This window comes from Aplysia californica, unplaced genomic scaffold, assembly GCF_000002075.1.
Source record: "Aplysia californica isolate F4 #8 unplaced genomic scaffold, AplCal3.0 scaffold00182, whole genome shotgun sequence".
Classification (NCBI taxonomy): domain Eukaryota; kingdom Metazoa; phylum Mollusca; class Gastropoda; order Aplysiida; family Aplysiidae; genus Aplysia; species Aplysia californica.
In genome coordinates this window covers 469,377-485,803 of record NW_004797452.1, presented here as the reverse complement: position 1 = coordinate 485,803, position 16,427 = coordinate 469,377, and the positions used below count along the sequence as shown (strand labels likewise).

At 36.6% G+C, this 16,427-nt stretch overlaps 1 protein-coding gene across 3 annotated transcripts in view; it reads right to left on the bottom strand.

Annotated features, from left to right (window-relative positions):
• Nucleotides 1-16,427, bottom strand: part of LOC101854412 (regulator of G-protein signaling 7) — a 49,595-nt gene that overhangs the window by 14,630 nt on the left and 18,538 nt on the right. For all 3 annotated transcript variants that reach the window (XM_013082573.2, XM_005098412.3, XM_035969777.1), the window contains exons 2-12: nucleotides 13,322-13,418; nucleotides 12,368-12,534; nucleotides 10,216-10,267; nucleotides 9,357-9,421; nucleotides 6,889-6,965; nucleotides 6,129-6,210; nucleotides 5,211-5,312; nucleotides 3,930-3,991; nucleotides 3,167-3,280; nucleotides 1,499-1,702; nucleotides 278-373 (exon numbers count right to left, since the gene is read on the bottom strand). In XM_013082573.2, the coding sequence (XP_012938027.1) occupies nucleotides 278-373; nucleotides 1,499-1,702; nucleotides 3,167-3,280; nucleotides 3,930-3,991; nucleotides 5,211-5,312; nucleotides 6,129-6,210; nucleotides 6,889-6,965; nucleotides 9,357-9,421; nucleotides 10,216-10,267; nucleotides 12,368-12,534; nucleotides 13,322-13,418 (1,118 nt within the window). The remainder of the gene's footprint in view (nucleotides 1-277; nucleotides 374-1,498; nucleotides 1,703-3,166; nucleotides 3,281-3,929; nucleotides 3,992-5,210; nucleotides 5,313-6,128; nucleotides 6,211-6,888; nucleotides 6,966-9,356; nucleotides 9,422-10,215; nucleotides 10,268-12,367; nucleotides 12,535-13,321; nucleotides 13,419-16,427) is intronic.

Here is a 16,427-nt window from a genome sequence, read left to right as displayed (position 1 = left end):
GATCTTTCTGCTCCCAAATACATATTTTCAAAACAACTTTAAAAATTCTAATAAATAAGCTGCATTGAGCAAACAACTTCCTTTGGTGCTCTCATAGTTTAGACTCCCATTAATGAGGATCAAAATGAAAGGTTTGCTGTCCAAAACATCGGATATTACAAGAAAAGCACTCTTCAAGCAGCAGAATTACTTGGAGAGATGGTCATCTATACCGAAGTGTTCAAGCAAACTGAACTATCAGATAATGAAAACAAAAGTTTACTTGCTAGACCATTACCTGCTTGGCTTTGCCAATTTCATGTTTCTTTGAACCTCTTCGCTACACTTGCTGTCAATGTTAACTTCATGATGTGATCCAGGGGTGAGGAACTCTCTGTTACATACAGAAAAACAAAAGGATTTTTAATTGGTTCGACATAGTTACCGATATGAACCAACTTTGTGAAGCATGTTAGTATGCATCACAAAGATGGAGTGAAGCATATTAATATGCCTCACAAAGATGGGTTCATGACGGCATCATACAAAAAGCTGATACAAAACTAGTAAGACAATATTTTAAATTCTGAATTTTCCAGAGCTACTCTCTGCTACTCAACCGCATAGAAAAACACAAATAAAAGGTACAAATTTTAATTTTCCATTAATTGAACCATTTAGTACATAATAAAAAGCAAATCATAATTGAAGATGATTTTATCCGACATTTCACACAAGTAGTCAGTACAAAGAAGCAGGACATGAGAGATAAATAATTGGTCAATAAAAATGATGAGTAATTTTAATAGGTGATCTATCTCAAAACAGTGGCTGCTTTTTCAGGTTCTTAGATGAAAAACTTCACAACTCATGCTCAGATCAGCTCAATAATGGAACCCACCACTGGAGATCAGGTGTAAGGTGGTTCAAATCAATCCATGAAATTCGACAGAATATTGACTCAGGATAACTTATCTTCATGATTCACTAAATAGCACATTCGCATAAGAATTTGCTTTTCTTGTAACCCAGTGTGCATGCTATTAATAATAATAATAAATAGCATTTGTACAGTGCATATCCCCGCTCAACAGCAGGCTCTATGCGCTTTACACTATATTATTACCAGAGCAGACCATAGAACACTCTGAAACATTCTCAGCTTCCCGGGAAGCATACAGTGCAAGCAGCTGATTAAGCACTCAAACACAAACAAACTGACAACATCTTTCGCTTTCCATAGCCGGGTACCCATTTCCACCTGGGTGAAGTGAGGAAAATTCGGGTAAAGTGTCTTTCTCAAGGACACAACGTCTGAGATCACTGCACAAGTACCCCTATATAAATAAGACTGGGAAAGTACTCCAACCACTAAAACACTAAGTCATACAGATTCCCCTCCCCTTTCTTTTTTTATCCCCTCCTGAAGTAATAAATATAAAAAAGAGAACCCAAAAGACCTGGGGAGAAAAAAAAACCTACACAAGTTATCATTAATTTTTAAAGAACAACTACATACTCGGCTATTTTCTGTATACAGGCCGGTAACCCAGACTGGGGGCAGAACTTCAAGTCTTCACAAGCCTTCCAGAAACGGAAATTTTCATGACTGTACTCTTTCTTTAGAAAGTTCTCAAACTCAGTTTTCCCTCTTGGATCTGCAAGTAATGCTCTCAAACTGTAGGACCATTTCTTTACCCGTTGTTCTGTTGGAATTTCAGTGCTGCAAAAGAGAAATATTGGAATTATAATTGAAAGGTGATAATAAGGTAGTCAAATCTTTTACGGAACAACTAGCAAAAGAATGTTATAAGTTCATTACAATGTAACATATTTATTCAGTACAGAACCACGCTGAGCCATGGAGCACAGGATACTTGTTCAGATCCCCAACACACTTTTGAACTCAAGTTGTTTTGTGGATTTATCAAGGCTCTCAAAACTGTCGGCTCCTATTTTGTCAGAGATCAGCATTAAATCCGGTGGTCCCGTCTCTTAAATAACCTAACAGCGGTGATGCCAACCTGCCAGGATAGATTTTAGGAAGATGAGCCAAAATTTTAAAGGGGTAATTTTAATAAATGGGAAGATTTCAAAATCAAGCGGTTTCGCAGGTACTATCACTGTTGTACTAGAAATGTAACAAAAAAAAGATGATAATGTATTAAATGCTAATTACCAATATTTAAAGCTCTAGATCTATCCTTTAAGACTTAAGCTGAATTATTAACCCTACGTACCAATGGGTCATACATGAAGCAGTGGATTTTAATGGTTGTCATCACTCAGGTAGTAAAGGTACGCGCCCGAGACCCAATCAACCATTTATTAATAATCTACAGGCCTAGCTTCGCGGAACCATTGCTTCGCAGATTTGCCACTCTAGTTAGCCCCCTTTGTTCGCATGAATGAAACACTGCTCAATTACTTTTATGGCAGTCACTATAATTACTATGGTATAGTATAGTGATAGACCTATCTCGTATAGCAACTATGGGCCTTGCTTCGCGGATTAGCTACTCCGTAGCTAGCCTCCTTTCTTAACACGAATGGGAGACCACTCCATTACTTTATTAATGGTCATATTTATTCATGATTTTTAGAAAGATCCAGCAAAATTGGGCAAAAATAAGGAAAATCGGTAGATGGCCATGGCCGGGAGATTGACTCATTTTTCTGGAGTCTCCCGCCACAATTGGGAAGATTGACATCTCTGTAACAGTGTTGAATGGGGCACTGAAACCATTATACACACTAATAACTCATTTGAATTTCAGTAAAAAGAAAGATAAATTTCATATGTACTGAATGGAAAGAAACATTCATTTTTTTCAAATGCTAAAGATTTCACATTTTATGAAAAACTCAATTATATGAGGTGGACATCTATTTCATTTGCTGTCAAGCTTAGAATTTTAAACACAGTGTCTGACTGAATTAGACAAAAATGAAGAATTTCAGATCTAGTTAAAAACCTGAATCTGCAACAAATTGGCAATACTTTGGTTAAATCAATGAGGCTTTCCCTTAAATATGCTTAAGTATCTGTGACTTTTTTCTTCGTATCCACACTTATCAACACGAAAGGGAAACTCTTCAAGGATTGCGAAACATTTAAGTTTGAAAGCAAGGGGGGGAAAAAATGACAAAAATAGAACATTTACAAAAGAGTGACAAAAAGTCATGCCTGTCTTCGCATATTTCAAAGAAAGTTGTATCATCAGATATCCAGGGATTTGAAGGTAGTGGGGGTGTCACCATCGGATCCAGTTCATGGTGCAGATCTGTGAAATTCTTCAAGCTAAAACAAACAAAAAGAAAGTACTTTAATAATACTGCTATTTTCATAAACTGAGTACATCAAGGAAACTTTACTCTTTGTAATAGTCAACATACAGAAACTCAGAACCACAATAAATGAATCTTCCAGACCTCACTTGGATATACATCATGAAAACAAACTTTCATCACTAAACCTAGCTCTATATAATTCTATGAAAATTCAAGATACTGTTACACTACCAACGCTAAGTCACAGATGACCATCAGGCGCCATCAGCTAAATATGAAACTATTAATATTATTTTATTAAATCAGCCATTTACATTAAAATATGCGTATGAGAAAAATACCTGATTATGTGATACCTCATTAACAAATGTTGATCTGCCTTTTATTCTCTGCCAGTCACTGCCTTTAATGACCTCCTGTTTCTTTTCAGTACATAAAAACAATTGCCCACTGGGACCTTCTCATCTTACATCATCCTATCAAAACAATGTTTGCAACATCCATAACTACTAGATCCATTTTTTTGTCCATGTAGAATAATATTACAACTTTCTGCTTTTACTTGAAATCATATCATTAAATATAAATGCACATCAATAATCTTTTAATAACAAAACAAAAAAAACCCAAACAAATAACTTGTCAGCTTATAAGCTCACCCTTCAATAGCTTTTGAGGTTTTCACTCGACATATGGTGATGGCATGTCGTAAATACTGAAGCTGTGGAAGAAACAGTTTATGTAAGCTCAGCTGTGAACTAAACATTTTCAAACGGTTTGTTCATATTCTACGACAAAAGCTTCAGTAAGAAAATCTATATTGATGACGAGTAAAACAAATAGCCCACTTCTTCAATAAATTCTACAGTATATGAATTTTTTAAAATAACAGTTTTAACTCATTCGCTGCGTATTATTTTCGGCTTGTGGACGAATTTTTTTTCGAGAGGGCGAATGAGATGATGACTAGTGGGCAGTTAAAAGGTCTTTGGGGCCACAAATTCAAATAAATATCAACATATTATTTACCAATATTTTCAGTATGGACTGTAGAATACATCTGTAATGTTTATTTTTACGTATTTTTCAACTTTGGTTCCTGTAAGAGGCGATTATGCAACACAATTTTGCGGATAAAATTTGAAAATAAAAACTTTATAATCTTTGGTGAAACTCAAAAAATATGCTTGCACCTAGTCAAATGATACATCAAAATAACCATAAATGAATATAGAACTGGAAAATATTGAAAAGTTGGCAGTTATTTACATACATTCCATAATATTTGTACATTTGGATCATAACATCCGATATTGAAAAAAAAATTGTTTAATGTTATAATCTTGAAAAACGATCACAAACAGAAAAAAACCACTCGTATCTTATATGGAATTATTCAGAATTGCATTTGGAATAAACCTATACATGTCTTGAGTGGCACTTTTTGTGCAATTTCATCAAAAAGTACTGATTTTGGGGAGAAAAAACTATTTTGACAATTTAGATCTAGACCTAGACTTTCTAGATCTGGCACTCAAAAATATTGATTTTTCAACAACAGTGCATTGGCAATATGAGTCCAATCGTATCAATATTATAAAAAAGAGTCCTACACTTCTTTAGTGGGCAAAATAATGATAAATTTAGTTGTGTAAAATTACTAAGACTGGTGTCTGGGCTATAATTTTGGCATCGCGATAAAACAAAGTCGAATAAACTACGAAATCGCGTTTCAAAACGAAATCTAGACTTCTGATTTTCAGTGGAAATGCTTGACCCGGAAGTTAACATTATATTATGACCTTTATTTTAACATGGATATGTGGATTGGAATAGAATCTAAGCTAAAATTGAAGATCGGTTCTCGAGCCGCCGAGGGCGGCTTAACGTACTGACGGCACTTTAGCCGCGCCGCTTGGAGATACCAAGATTAAGTGTACCTCTTTTTGAAGTAGATCTTTATTTTTCCTGCGTCTTGCAGCCATTTGCATAGGTTGAAAATTTCTTTTCGAACCTTCATCCAATGTTTTGATGCTCCCAGGCTGAAGATATAAGTATGGATAACACCATTAAAATTTTCATAAATACTTGGGATAGAAAAACAACTCTCTCTTTTCAAAACAGCTGCATGTGAAAAGAGTTCATCAAGCAAAAATTGAACACTTGTTGAAACACTGTCACTCCCAGTGAACTTGCAGTAAAGAAACTAATCATAAGATGCAAAATGCAGCAATTAGGAACTGATATCTAAATTCTATTCCCATATTTTCTTTTCTAGTAATAATGCCTTTTATTCCAAGTAGATCTACCTGATGTTATTCATGAATCCCCCCCCCCCCCCCCCCCCCCCGAAAACAAAACAAAAATTTTTTTTATCCCATAAGCCAAACTTCTATATAAAAGGTAACATCAACTTAGTCAACATGTGCACAAAGAACCCCTCTAACAGAACTTGCCGAAACACTTTGGTGGCAAAAAATTACCAACATTGTAAACAACGTATCAAAGGCCTAAATCCCAAAGATTAAGTCTGGAGACATTGATTGTTACAAAAGAAAGAAAAAAAAACATAATTTTTTTTAAAGTGGCGATGGGGCATACATATTCCAACTGCACAAGTGGCTGGCACATTCATAATGGTCTGATAACTGGGATATAAATAGACATGGAGTCTACTGGGGGGATTCCTGGCAACCATAAACACATAAAACCAAAATTCAGAGTTGGATGGTTCATGCCAATGGCCATCAAGATGTCATTCAATAATACTCAACACAGGCAGCATACAAAACGTTCAAACATTCATTGAGTGAACAAACAAGTACAAGAACATACACACTATTTGGCCTCTAACTTACTGGAGGCCTGTGTATTCTCCAGAAAGCTCGCTCCTGACTGTCCAAAATCGCTTTATCCGTTCTTTTTCTTTCTTTGGCAATTCTGAAAAGGAAAAAACAAAGCCCATCAAAATTTCATGCTAATCTCTAGGTGACAAAAGTTCAAGTATCACACACAGCTATTTGTGACCATTACCGGTCACAGTCCAGGCTCTATACTAGGATACAATCTACGTCTTCAGACTATCCACATAAATTTTTTATCACAGGGCTGCCCAGCTCTTCGACACATTAGAACAGTGTGACTTAAGAGGATTTTTTCATGTTTTGCCAAATTGAATACATGTTTTTTAAAATGTGTTTTTTAATGTAGTTTGTCAAGTATCATCAAGTGCCAGATTTCAGATAGACATCAGCGATCATCGTTTACCATTCATTCCTTTACTTGAATGCTCTCAGAAAACTACATTATCCTGACTTTTACCCATCAACCATCTGTCTAGGCTCTCTAAGTAGGTTGATCTGGGTCTACCCTGGCCTCATTGCCTTCAGTTTTGTCTTAAGTATATATGCTGATTTAAGATTCTCATGACGCAATGGCCCTTGTGCAGAAGTTGAACTAGTAAAAATCAGTAAAAATACTATCTACACTGACTGCTCCTTTCTCCCCACACCAACTTTCAAGAAAACAAAAAACACCCATACCATTTCATCGAGAAACATGTACATTTTTCTTCATTTTCTCAAATTTCTGACTAAGACAAAAAACAATGAGCCTTACTTTACTTGGGCTTGAGCCTGAGTGACAATGAAGTCCCACTTATCACATAGCATCGTATTCAGCTTTGCTAAACTAGCCTGAAATAATACAGAGGGACATCATCTTAAATTAACAAAGACACAAGTACGCATGAACGTGCACACATACACACACTCACACACACACACACACAAACAGGCACACACACACACACACACACACACACACACACACACACTGGCAGACACACTCACACACACATCTCTTTTAAATACAAACATTACATAACAACCAAGGGCAGGCTACCTTTTTTAAATCCATTTTCTTCATTACTGAGAAAAACGCTTTAGGAGTGCCCCTTTTGTATACCTTAGGATGTGGTGTTGAGAATCCATATATGTAAAATTCTCTAAAATTTAACTCTTCATGTTGACATGGAAATGGCAGCCATACTGGGTGTTTTGCCTTCTCATGGTAGGGGTAAAATTTTCTTACTAAAATCGTTTTTTTTAAATTTTGAAAGGTTAGTCCAACTTTCCTTTTTATTTCCCCAAGTAGACATGTTGCCACAGGTCACTGACAGGAGAAAATATATCTGTATGATGTTTTAAAGTGGCAGCGCAACTCAAAACTCAGATGATTAAAAAAATAGGTGGGGGTGGGTAAGTTAGAATAATAATAAAAAATGCAATAATAGCATGTGTACCCTGAATCTAATTCTTCAGTAACCTGTGAAACATGTTGAAGTACACACACATGCCAAGTTGGACGAAAATACCTTAATACATAAATAAAATGATTAAGAAAATAGTGACTGGATAATGCTGAAAACACAGTTTTGAGAAAAACGCGTTTAAAAGTCGGAATGCGTGGTAATTACACATACGTGGCCGGATTTTGATATAATTTGGCAATGTATAAGTCAAGCCAAAGATGGAACTATCAGAATATGCAAAGAAAAAAAATTCATGTCTGGGCCCAAAACCGCTCAAAATTATCTGCCTGCACCCATTAAAAAGTACATATAACTATTTGCTACAAAATGATACTACATTTTGAACTATCAACCAGACCTTCCAGCCACTCCATGACCGAAAATAGGAGTTTTCCTCAAATTCCTCTTTAAAAATTTCAGAATTTGGAGAAAAAAATTGGAGTCTCCAGAACCTCAGTAGATTAGGCTGATGCATCAAACCAAAGTGGCAAATAATCATGGATGGCAAATACGCACAGATAAAAATGTGCATATTATTGCGTCATTTATAACAAGTCAAAAAAATTTTGGAAAAAAAAATGCAATTAAAAATGGGCATACGATCGGTGGATACAGAATTCAAGGGAAAAAAATATAGGATTTTAAGCAAATCCGAACGGAGTTCTTCCACGGGTACAAAAAATATCAGAGCGTTTCGATTTTATCAGATACTTGGCAGGTCTGCCCACCCCGGTACCCCAACATATATCATATACTCCAACAAATCTAGCCCTGCAAAGGTATACAAATAAGCACACAAAAACAGGCTCACACAAACATACTCACAATCATATCGGCACACAACACTTACACATCCAAAGACTATTCTAGTAAGAATGACAAAGTTCTTGAAGGTTCAGAAGAAAAGAAAAAAACAACAACCCCAAAACCTATGATGTGCTCGTGAGCTAAGAAAAACCCCAAACATTTTGCCAATTAACGCTTACAGCCCCAGTGGCGTATATTTCCGTCAACAGTTCTAGTTCATCCAGGCCTAGTCACATATATTTTCCTCACAGGGCACTGGCCATCTCTAACCCGTTTCTGTACTTTAATCGTAATCTATTTAATTGTTTCAAACAAAGATATTCCACATGTCATCTTATAAAACTTCAACAAATCAGTAGAGACATTTTTTTAATGTGTGCTAAAAATTGCCAACACAGTCAGTATTGGCCCAGTCTGAGGAGTCAAGGACTGCAGTATCACTTGAGTCAAACAAAGGGAAGTGAGGACTAAAAGTAGCCCAGTGCCGTTTTGACACAACACTTCTATTTATTTATTCTTTTAATAGAGGGTTTTACGGCCCTCGCAACTGCATAAGGTCATATGAGCGCCAAGGGGTGGGTGTCAATAGAGAGTCCTTACAGGGAATCAGACTTACTCTGCTCACCTGTCTAGCTTCAACAGCACAAAGTCTGCTTCGACTATCAAGGCACCCCACAAATAGCAGGTCACAAGAGTGACAAACATATATAAAAGAAGTAGAGGAAAATGACAATAGTAAGGATTAGGAAAGAAAAAGCAGCAGTTCCCTGTTGCAGATCAGGCACAGTTTTGAGCGTGACATGATGAATCAGCCCATTTACAATTCTACTGTGCTTGAACGAGAAATGTCCCCCCTTTGGGAATGACCTAAAGACACTACAGTCAGTGGCACTGTCCCGGGGGGGGGGGGTAACTCACAACACTTTGAGGATACAAGGTGAACTGCAAACAAATAATGACAATTTACCTGTTCATAATCATCAAGGCCATGCTTTTGCTTGTTTCGAGAGTTACGTTTCACTAAATGAATTGCTGAAAAGTAAAGAAATACATGTCATGTTGACTAATCAGCCAGGGGTTTAACATTAACATAAAGTATTAGATTTCTATATTATGCTGCTACACAGACACTGATGTATCGAAAGAGTACATTAACATATATATATGATGAGCAAAGCAAATATATTTTACAGTAGAATATCAGCAATAATTGATGTCACATCCTGACACAAAAGCAGGTAAATTTAAAAAACGTAAAACAAGTTTTCACAGAAGAAAAACCCAGAAAAACTCCAGACAATCAGAACATGTTAGTGACATTAATGCATAGTAAGTACAAACCAAAAGACAGGACATATGGAGAGTATAAATAAAACAGCCTTTGAAATAAAGTAGAAGTTCATTGCACATTTATACACTCATGAATATTTAATCAAATCATTTACCTATACCCTTCCTCATTCAGAAAAACAACACGAACACACACACAGAGAAAATTCATATCAAGTGGGCTACATAATCACATGAGTAGGTAGCTACTCTTTCAATTTTTCTCTTGGGTTGCTGTTTTTTTATTGCCAACTACTGCCTCATATATGCCCCTCTTCAAATCACTGCTACTGAATTTTGCACTTTCATTTTTTTATATACATTTGGAGGAATACTGAAATTAACAAACTTTTTGCATAACATAAAACTCTATTAAGAAGCAATTCTGTGAACATAAACTGAACACAAAACAAATAACCCCCGACATTTTGCACTACGTAAATAACATACATACATAACATACATACACATAAACATACAAAGAGTAAAATACAGACCATAAGAAACATTATCAGGCTCCATATTTTGAGAAGGCCAGTAGGTAGGATTCTGTGAGAATCATAAAAGGAAAAAAAGAGGGGGAAAGCGTTATTCCAACGAAGAGAAAAACTGTGCAAACTGCAAATGTGGGTCAAAAGAATAAAATATAACCAACAAGCAAAAGTTGTACAATAGTCAAAAGCAATGAATACATCTGTTTCGCCTAGGAAAATTATAACACACTGGATGAACTGATTTAAAACAGATGCATGTCTCTCTTAATGAATCATGAGCACACAAGGTGTAATAAAAATCAAGTGCTTTCAGGCAATAAGAACTCAAAAAGTAATTCCATAATTCAATAAAAGTAGTTGTACTTAAGTTTCAACATTGAAATAATAGAAAATAATAAAAAGACACACATATATATTTGGATGTTGGAAGTAAAAGCAAATTTTTCCAAAGGTGACAGCAAGAGCTGAAGGGAATGTATGACTGGCAACTGAACAAATGAAAAAGAGAGAAAGCTCGTATATAACTGGCATTGAAACAAACACCTGTAGCTGAATCAGAAAAGTGCACATAAAGAATTGACTAGCACGAAATGCTACATAAAGTCAATAAGATGATACAAAAAAGTAGTATGCATATTTAGTTCATTTAGACTTGTTGGGAACTGAATTTTCTTTGTAATTTTTTTATGATTACACTACGAAATTGGCATGGTGATTTATAATCAAATTGGATGACTCGCAGCCTTATATCAATCACGGCAAAGAAATACAAATATTTGTAAAAGTACACAATCATTATTTCCTGCCTTATGCTTGTTATCTGACTGTACCAGCACAGATCCTGTATTAACGCATGTATATTACCACACATAGCATGGAACCTTTAGTACATTCCTGGGATTATTCCAATATCAATAACAACAATGTTGGCATTTCTTTAGTTCATGTGTTTTTCTTTTAAAAAGGTGTGGGCCATTGAAATATCTTGCTTTTATTCAAACTTTTCAACAAATGCTGGTGGTAGGTGTCGAAGTGACGATGATCACAACCAAAAGTTGTGTGATGGTAGTGCATATCGTAACACATTTTACTGTTGTCAATATCAGGAGTGAAGTACAATGCAATGAAAGCATGCACATCAGAATTCACAACTTAAATTTTAACTATAATTGTTACTCATGAAAATAAAGGAAAGTTATCATACCAATGCTCCTATGAATTTCAAAGAGCTCCTTAAAGTAAATGAATATTAATTTCTGCAATCATGGTTTCCGTTTGTTTGGTTTTTTTAATGCACAGAGTAAAACGATTATCTCAAAAACTCATTATAAGAAGTTAGTCTAGTTAATAAAATCTTCCATGAATTATATTATATTTTCATTTTAGAAGGATGAAAGTCTTCCATAAACATTCCTACCTCACATTTCCTATACTATAGATTTTTTCCCCTTTGATGTTCTTTGACTGGTTGTTTGCTTACATTGAAATATATATTGCTGATTCAGTTGTCTTCATTAGCACTGTAAAGTTCTACTTTCGTTTTGTCATTCAGCTCTTATGATGCTTTTCATAACAACTAAGAATATAGATGTTGAATACAGCTGAGTATTTGACCAAACAGCAAAGCTAAGTACCAGTTGAAACAGAAGATATATTCATGTTTACAAAAAACAATGTACCAGCTGATAGCCTCAATTTGAAAAATTCCATACTATGAAAAGAAGAAAATGTCAGGATAAGAAAACTTTCTCTTCTTACTCAAAGTAAACAACCATACATCAGCACAATCCACACTGATAAACAGCTAATGACTGCCAGTAGTATGAGATATAGATCTGAGATCCTTTTTTCACCTTCACAATGTAGCATAAAAGAAAATACTATGTTTCAATTCATACCTAAAGTTAAACATCTACTGTTTTTAAAACAACCAAGGATTTAAGAACCTTCATATTTATCTAGTTTCACTTTTCACCTTCGACTTGACTTTTCTCATGCTGAATGAACGAATGCGGATCAAGACATTTTGTTATCCAAAGACTTCAAATCTGTTTTTCAAAGCTGCACAGCCTAACACAATTCAAAGTGTGAGTTTTCAAAATAGGCAACCTATGTCTACTCTAGACTAAATATTTAAAACTCGTTAACAAACTACCTGAAATCGATACAAAGATGCATCCTCCTTCACTGTTAGGTTTCGTGAATCGGCAACAGGAAAGATGTATCCATAATGGCACAAAAGAACAGCCAACTTCACGGCCTCCGTGTGTTCCTCTTCACTGATCTTCAGGCGATTAGACAGCCAGTGAATTAAGTCACTCCCTAGGAGCAAAAAGTAAAGTAAGGTAAATTTAAAACAACTGATAAGGAGCAAGGTTGGGCAAGAGCAGAAATGCCCAACTTGATCATCTGTAAATCAAGTTAACACACTTCTAAAGAGCAGCGGCCAAACGACAATGAAGCCTGGGTACAAGTAAATTTGGGTAAACAGAAGGTAAATTTTTATAAAGTCAGGGAACTTTAGTTGATCAGAATTAAAGAGGAGGTTACAGGAAAGCATTCACCTTTTTTACCGGACTTTAAAAGATCATATACTCTGGATTCAAAATGATTAAGCCACAGCAATTAAAAATATTTAGCACTTTCATTGGATACTCACCTCATGCACAGTATAGTTGTATTGACCAACTATTAGAATTCACAACCAGCCGACAAAAAAAAAATCATTGTCTGTATGAGAAGGACATTACTCAAATGTTTTTCTTCTGCAAAGTCCTGCCATAACTTCCATTGCACATAGATTACTAGTTTGATTAATGATGCACCACACCATGAAAGCGCGATATAATAGTGACATGAGAGAGAGAAACACAGAAAGACAGGCGGGTGGTTTAGGACAGATTCAGAAAGAGAGAGAAAAACGGTGGAGAAGAGGGAGAAAAAAGGAAGCAACAAAAAAGTTAGAAAAAAAAAAGAAGAAAAAAAAGAAGAAATAAATAATCACTGAACATCTTATCATCCTCCATATTTAGCACAATTTAATTTATAAATGCAGAAGAACTGAGGAAATTTAAGTTTGTAACACAAACAAAGGGAAAGCAGCACTTACCACTGAAAACAGAAGGAATGGAAGCGAGAAACCTTGTCTGGGTGCGAACAGGGACACCCGACTTCGATTGCTGCATTTCTTTAACCAGTTTCTCCATCTGGAAATACACATTGTTATGTCAATTTATCAATACGGTTGTGCTCTGGAAGTATATATATCTCTTTATTTCAGTGATGTAGGATTTTAAAAAACAACTGAACATTCACTTCGGGTTTTCCTATAAAATACCTCACAAACTATAGCAGAGGCAGTTCTACATAACAATAAGAAAGAAAAGTGTGATGCTCGTATCAGCACACTGTCGGCATTTTAGAAGCAGCTTTCCTTTCGAGCAGAAGGTAAATCCCACCAGTGTCTGCATTGTAATAATAGCCAGACATTTTCCCTTGCATGAAAAGAACAGAAGTTGAATTTCCACAATAAAAAAACAGTTTACCAAGTATTCTCGCCATTAGTCTGGGCCAGGAAAGTATCCCACAGCCCACAAGTGGCCCTGAAAGACACAGTTGAAGCAGCCTGCTCTAAAATGATCTAAATTGTATTAATTTGGGAGACACACTTATTACTAATGTGCTTGGCACAGGAAGAAAATATAAAACTTCTCTACCAAATCCAAGAGAAGACCAAATAATTTTTTTTTACTACGTGCTGAAGTTGAAACATACCCTGATTTCCTAACTGACAACTCAGATGACAACCAACCCAAAGAGAATTAAAAACTTAAAAAACATAACCTTGAATACAAAATCATTGTTACTTGGGTTAAGGAAGAGCCAACAAAGACACAACAGAAGAAGAAAAAATAGCAAATTAGCAGGTTTACTTAGTGTCATTTTAGGTGACAAAAAGGAGGGAGGCAGATCATAAGAAAGAACGGTAAGAAGATGGAGAAGAAAATTTTTTTTTAAACCTCAAGAACTCACGAGTATAGAGTTTCTCATTTAAGGTTCGATTGTGGAGCAGAATCAATCAATCAATCGTGTCTCTGCCAACTTTTACCAACTCTTTAAGTTGCTATTTCTGTCTGGGTGATTGTGGAGAGGGCTAGCAATAGCGGGCGCCGACACGCCAGTCTACGAGATCGATAGACGCCGAGGCTTCATGAAGCACTGCGCTAAGGAATGTCAGGATGCTGGTACAAGGCGAGTCGCGCTGGTTCCCCACTGCCGCCCTCACCGACTCTCGCCCTACCCCCCCCCCCCCCCCCCACCTTGTTACGAGCTCGATCAAGTGGAAGAATCCACAACTCGATTCCAATTGGTCCAAGTCTGGACAAATCGCAAAGACGTCGTATTTTTACAAAAGACAGGATTGCCAACTTTTCATAACTCAACCAAGAATACCCAACGTAATTACACCAGATTGCATAACAACGAACAAAATTACATCAAGTGGGACTGGTTTTTGTGTAGTGTATGTAATCTCTTCTCAAACTCCCAATCGCTGTATCAGGGATAGTTGGCAAGCCTGCAAAAGATCACATTAACGACTAATATTAATATTCCCATCAACCATGACACAAGCAAGAGTGATACTTCTTGAATACACCCTCGCCGGAATCACCATCAACAGATTATATCAAAACCCTGTTAAGAGTGCTGGGTAAGAAAGTCGTGCCTCGCCGCCGTGACTCACCACTAACAATATCAAAATCCTGGTGTAAAAAAACAACAACAGGTCAGCAAATTCGTCATTATTGTATAATGCCCCCTTTACCAATATCTGGCTATTTATGAGCAGGTGCCTCCGAATTTAACGTCCGTCTCGGATAAGACCGAGGCAAGCGGACTGAGAGCCTTTTTAAACCTCCACAAAACGACCCGAGTCCAAGAACACCCAGTCTGGGATTCGAACTAGGACCATCCGCTCCGCAGTCCAGAACGACACCGCCTGGAATAACGGAGCGCGCTCTGGTGTAAGTATTGGGAAAGAAAACAGAGCCTGTGCTTGACAACAGGCCAGAAAGGTGCCATCGCCAATTAATTTTCAGCAAACACAGACTTATCGATTTGCGTATATTTGCGAACGTTTAATTTTTCTTAGTTGCAGGGAAAATTTGCAACATCCAGAAAAGGAACTCTAAAGCTGATGTCACCTCGTGTATCAAGCGCGGTTCATAGACTGACTTGAAAAATAAACAGACATAAAAAGAAAAAACAAAAAACAAACAACAGAAAGTGCTCCTATTCCTTTCACGTATTCGGAGTTCAGAGGTCATCGACCTCAACACGCTAAATTATTCGAGAAATGTTCAGGATAGGACTAAGGACGGATGGTTCATGAGAATGTTGGTGTGCTTTTCTTCTCCTCCTCGTTCAGTTATTGTAACTATATACATTAATATATTGATCTATCTATCTGGCACACCACGGTTGTCATTGTGTCAACTGATTTAGTTTAGTTTTAGTAAGAGTTTTAGTTTTATCTTTAGTAGAGGTTTTACGGCGCTCGCGACTGCATAAGGTCATATGAGCGCCAGAAGATTAGAGGTGTTACAAGAGAGTAACAAACATAAAAGAGAAGAAGGGGGGATAAGGACGATAGACGTTTGATAGGAAAGAAGAACCAAACCACACCAGAGCACCCGCCAACCACACTAGTAAGAGTTTTACGGCACTTGCAACATATTAAGGTCATATACGTCCCGATGATAAGGTGTTACAAGAGAGTAACAAACACAAAACAGAAGGAGGGGAGATAAAGACGATAGATGTTTGATAGGAAAGAAAAAGCAAACCACACCAGAGCACCCGCCAACCACCCACTTGCCAACTGATTGTTAACTACACAAAACCGGGGTGTCATTAGAGGGTTTGGGGAAAAAACAGACAGACAGACAGAAGATGTAAAAAGATGAGATACAGGCCGAGGCAAGAAGGAATGTGTTTGCAGCATGCTTGAGAAGAGTAATACAGTAATACACGTCCTTTTTTAAGCTTCCTTTGGCAACAGAAATCTCTCTCTCTATCTCTCTCTCTATCTCTCTCTCTCTCTCTCTCTATCTCTCTCTCTCTATCTCTCTCTCTCTATCTCTCTCTCTCTCATATCTATCTTTCTCTCCATATTAAATATCTCTCTCTCTCTCTCTCTCTCTCTATTTATCTGT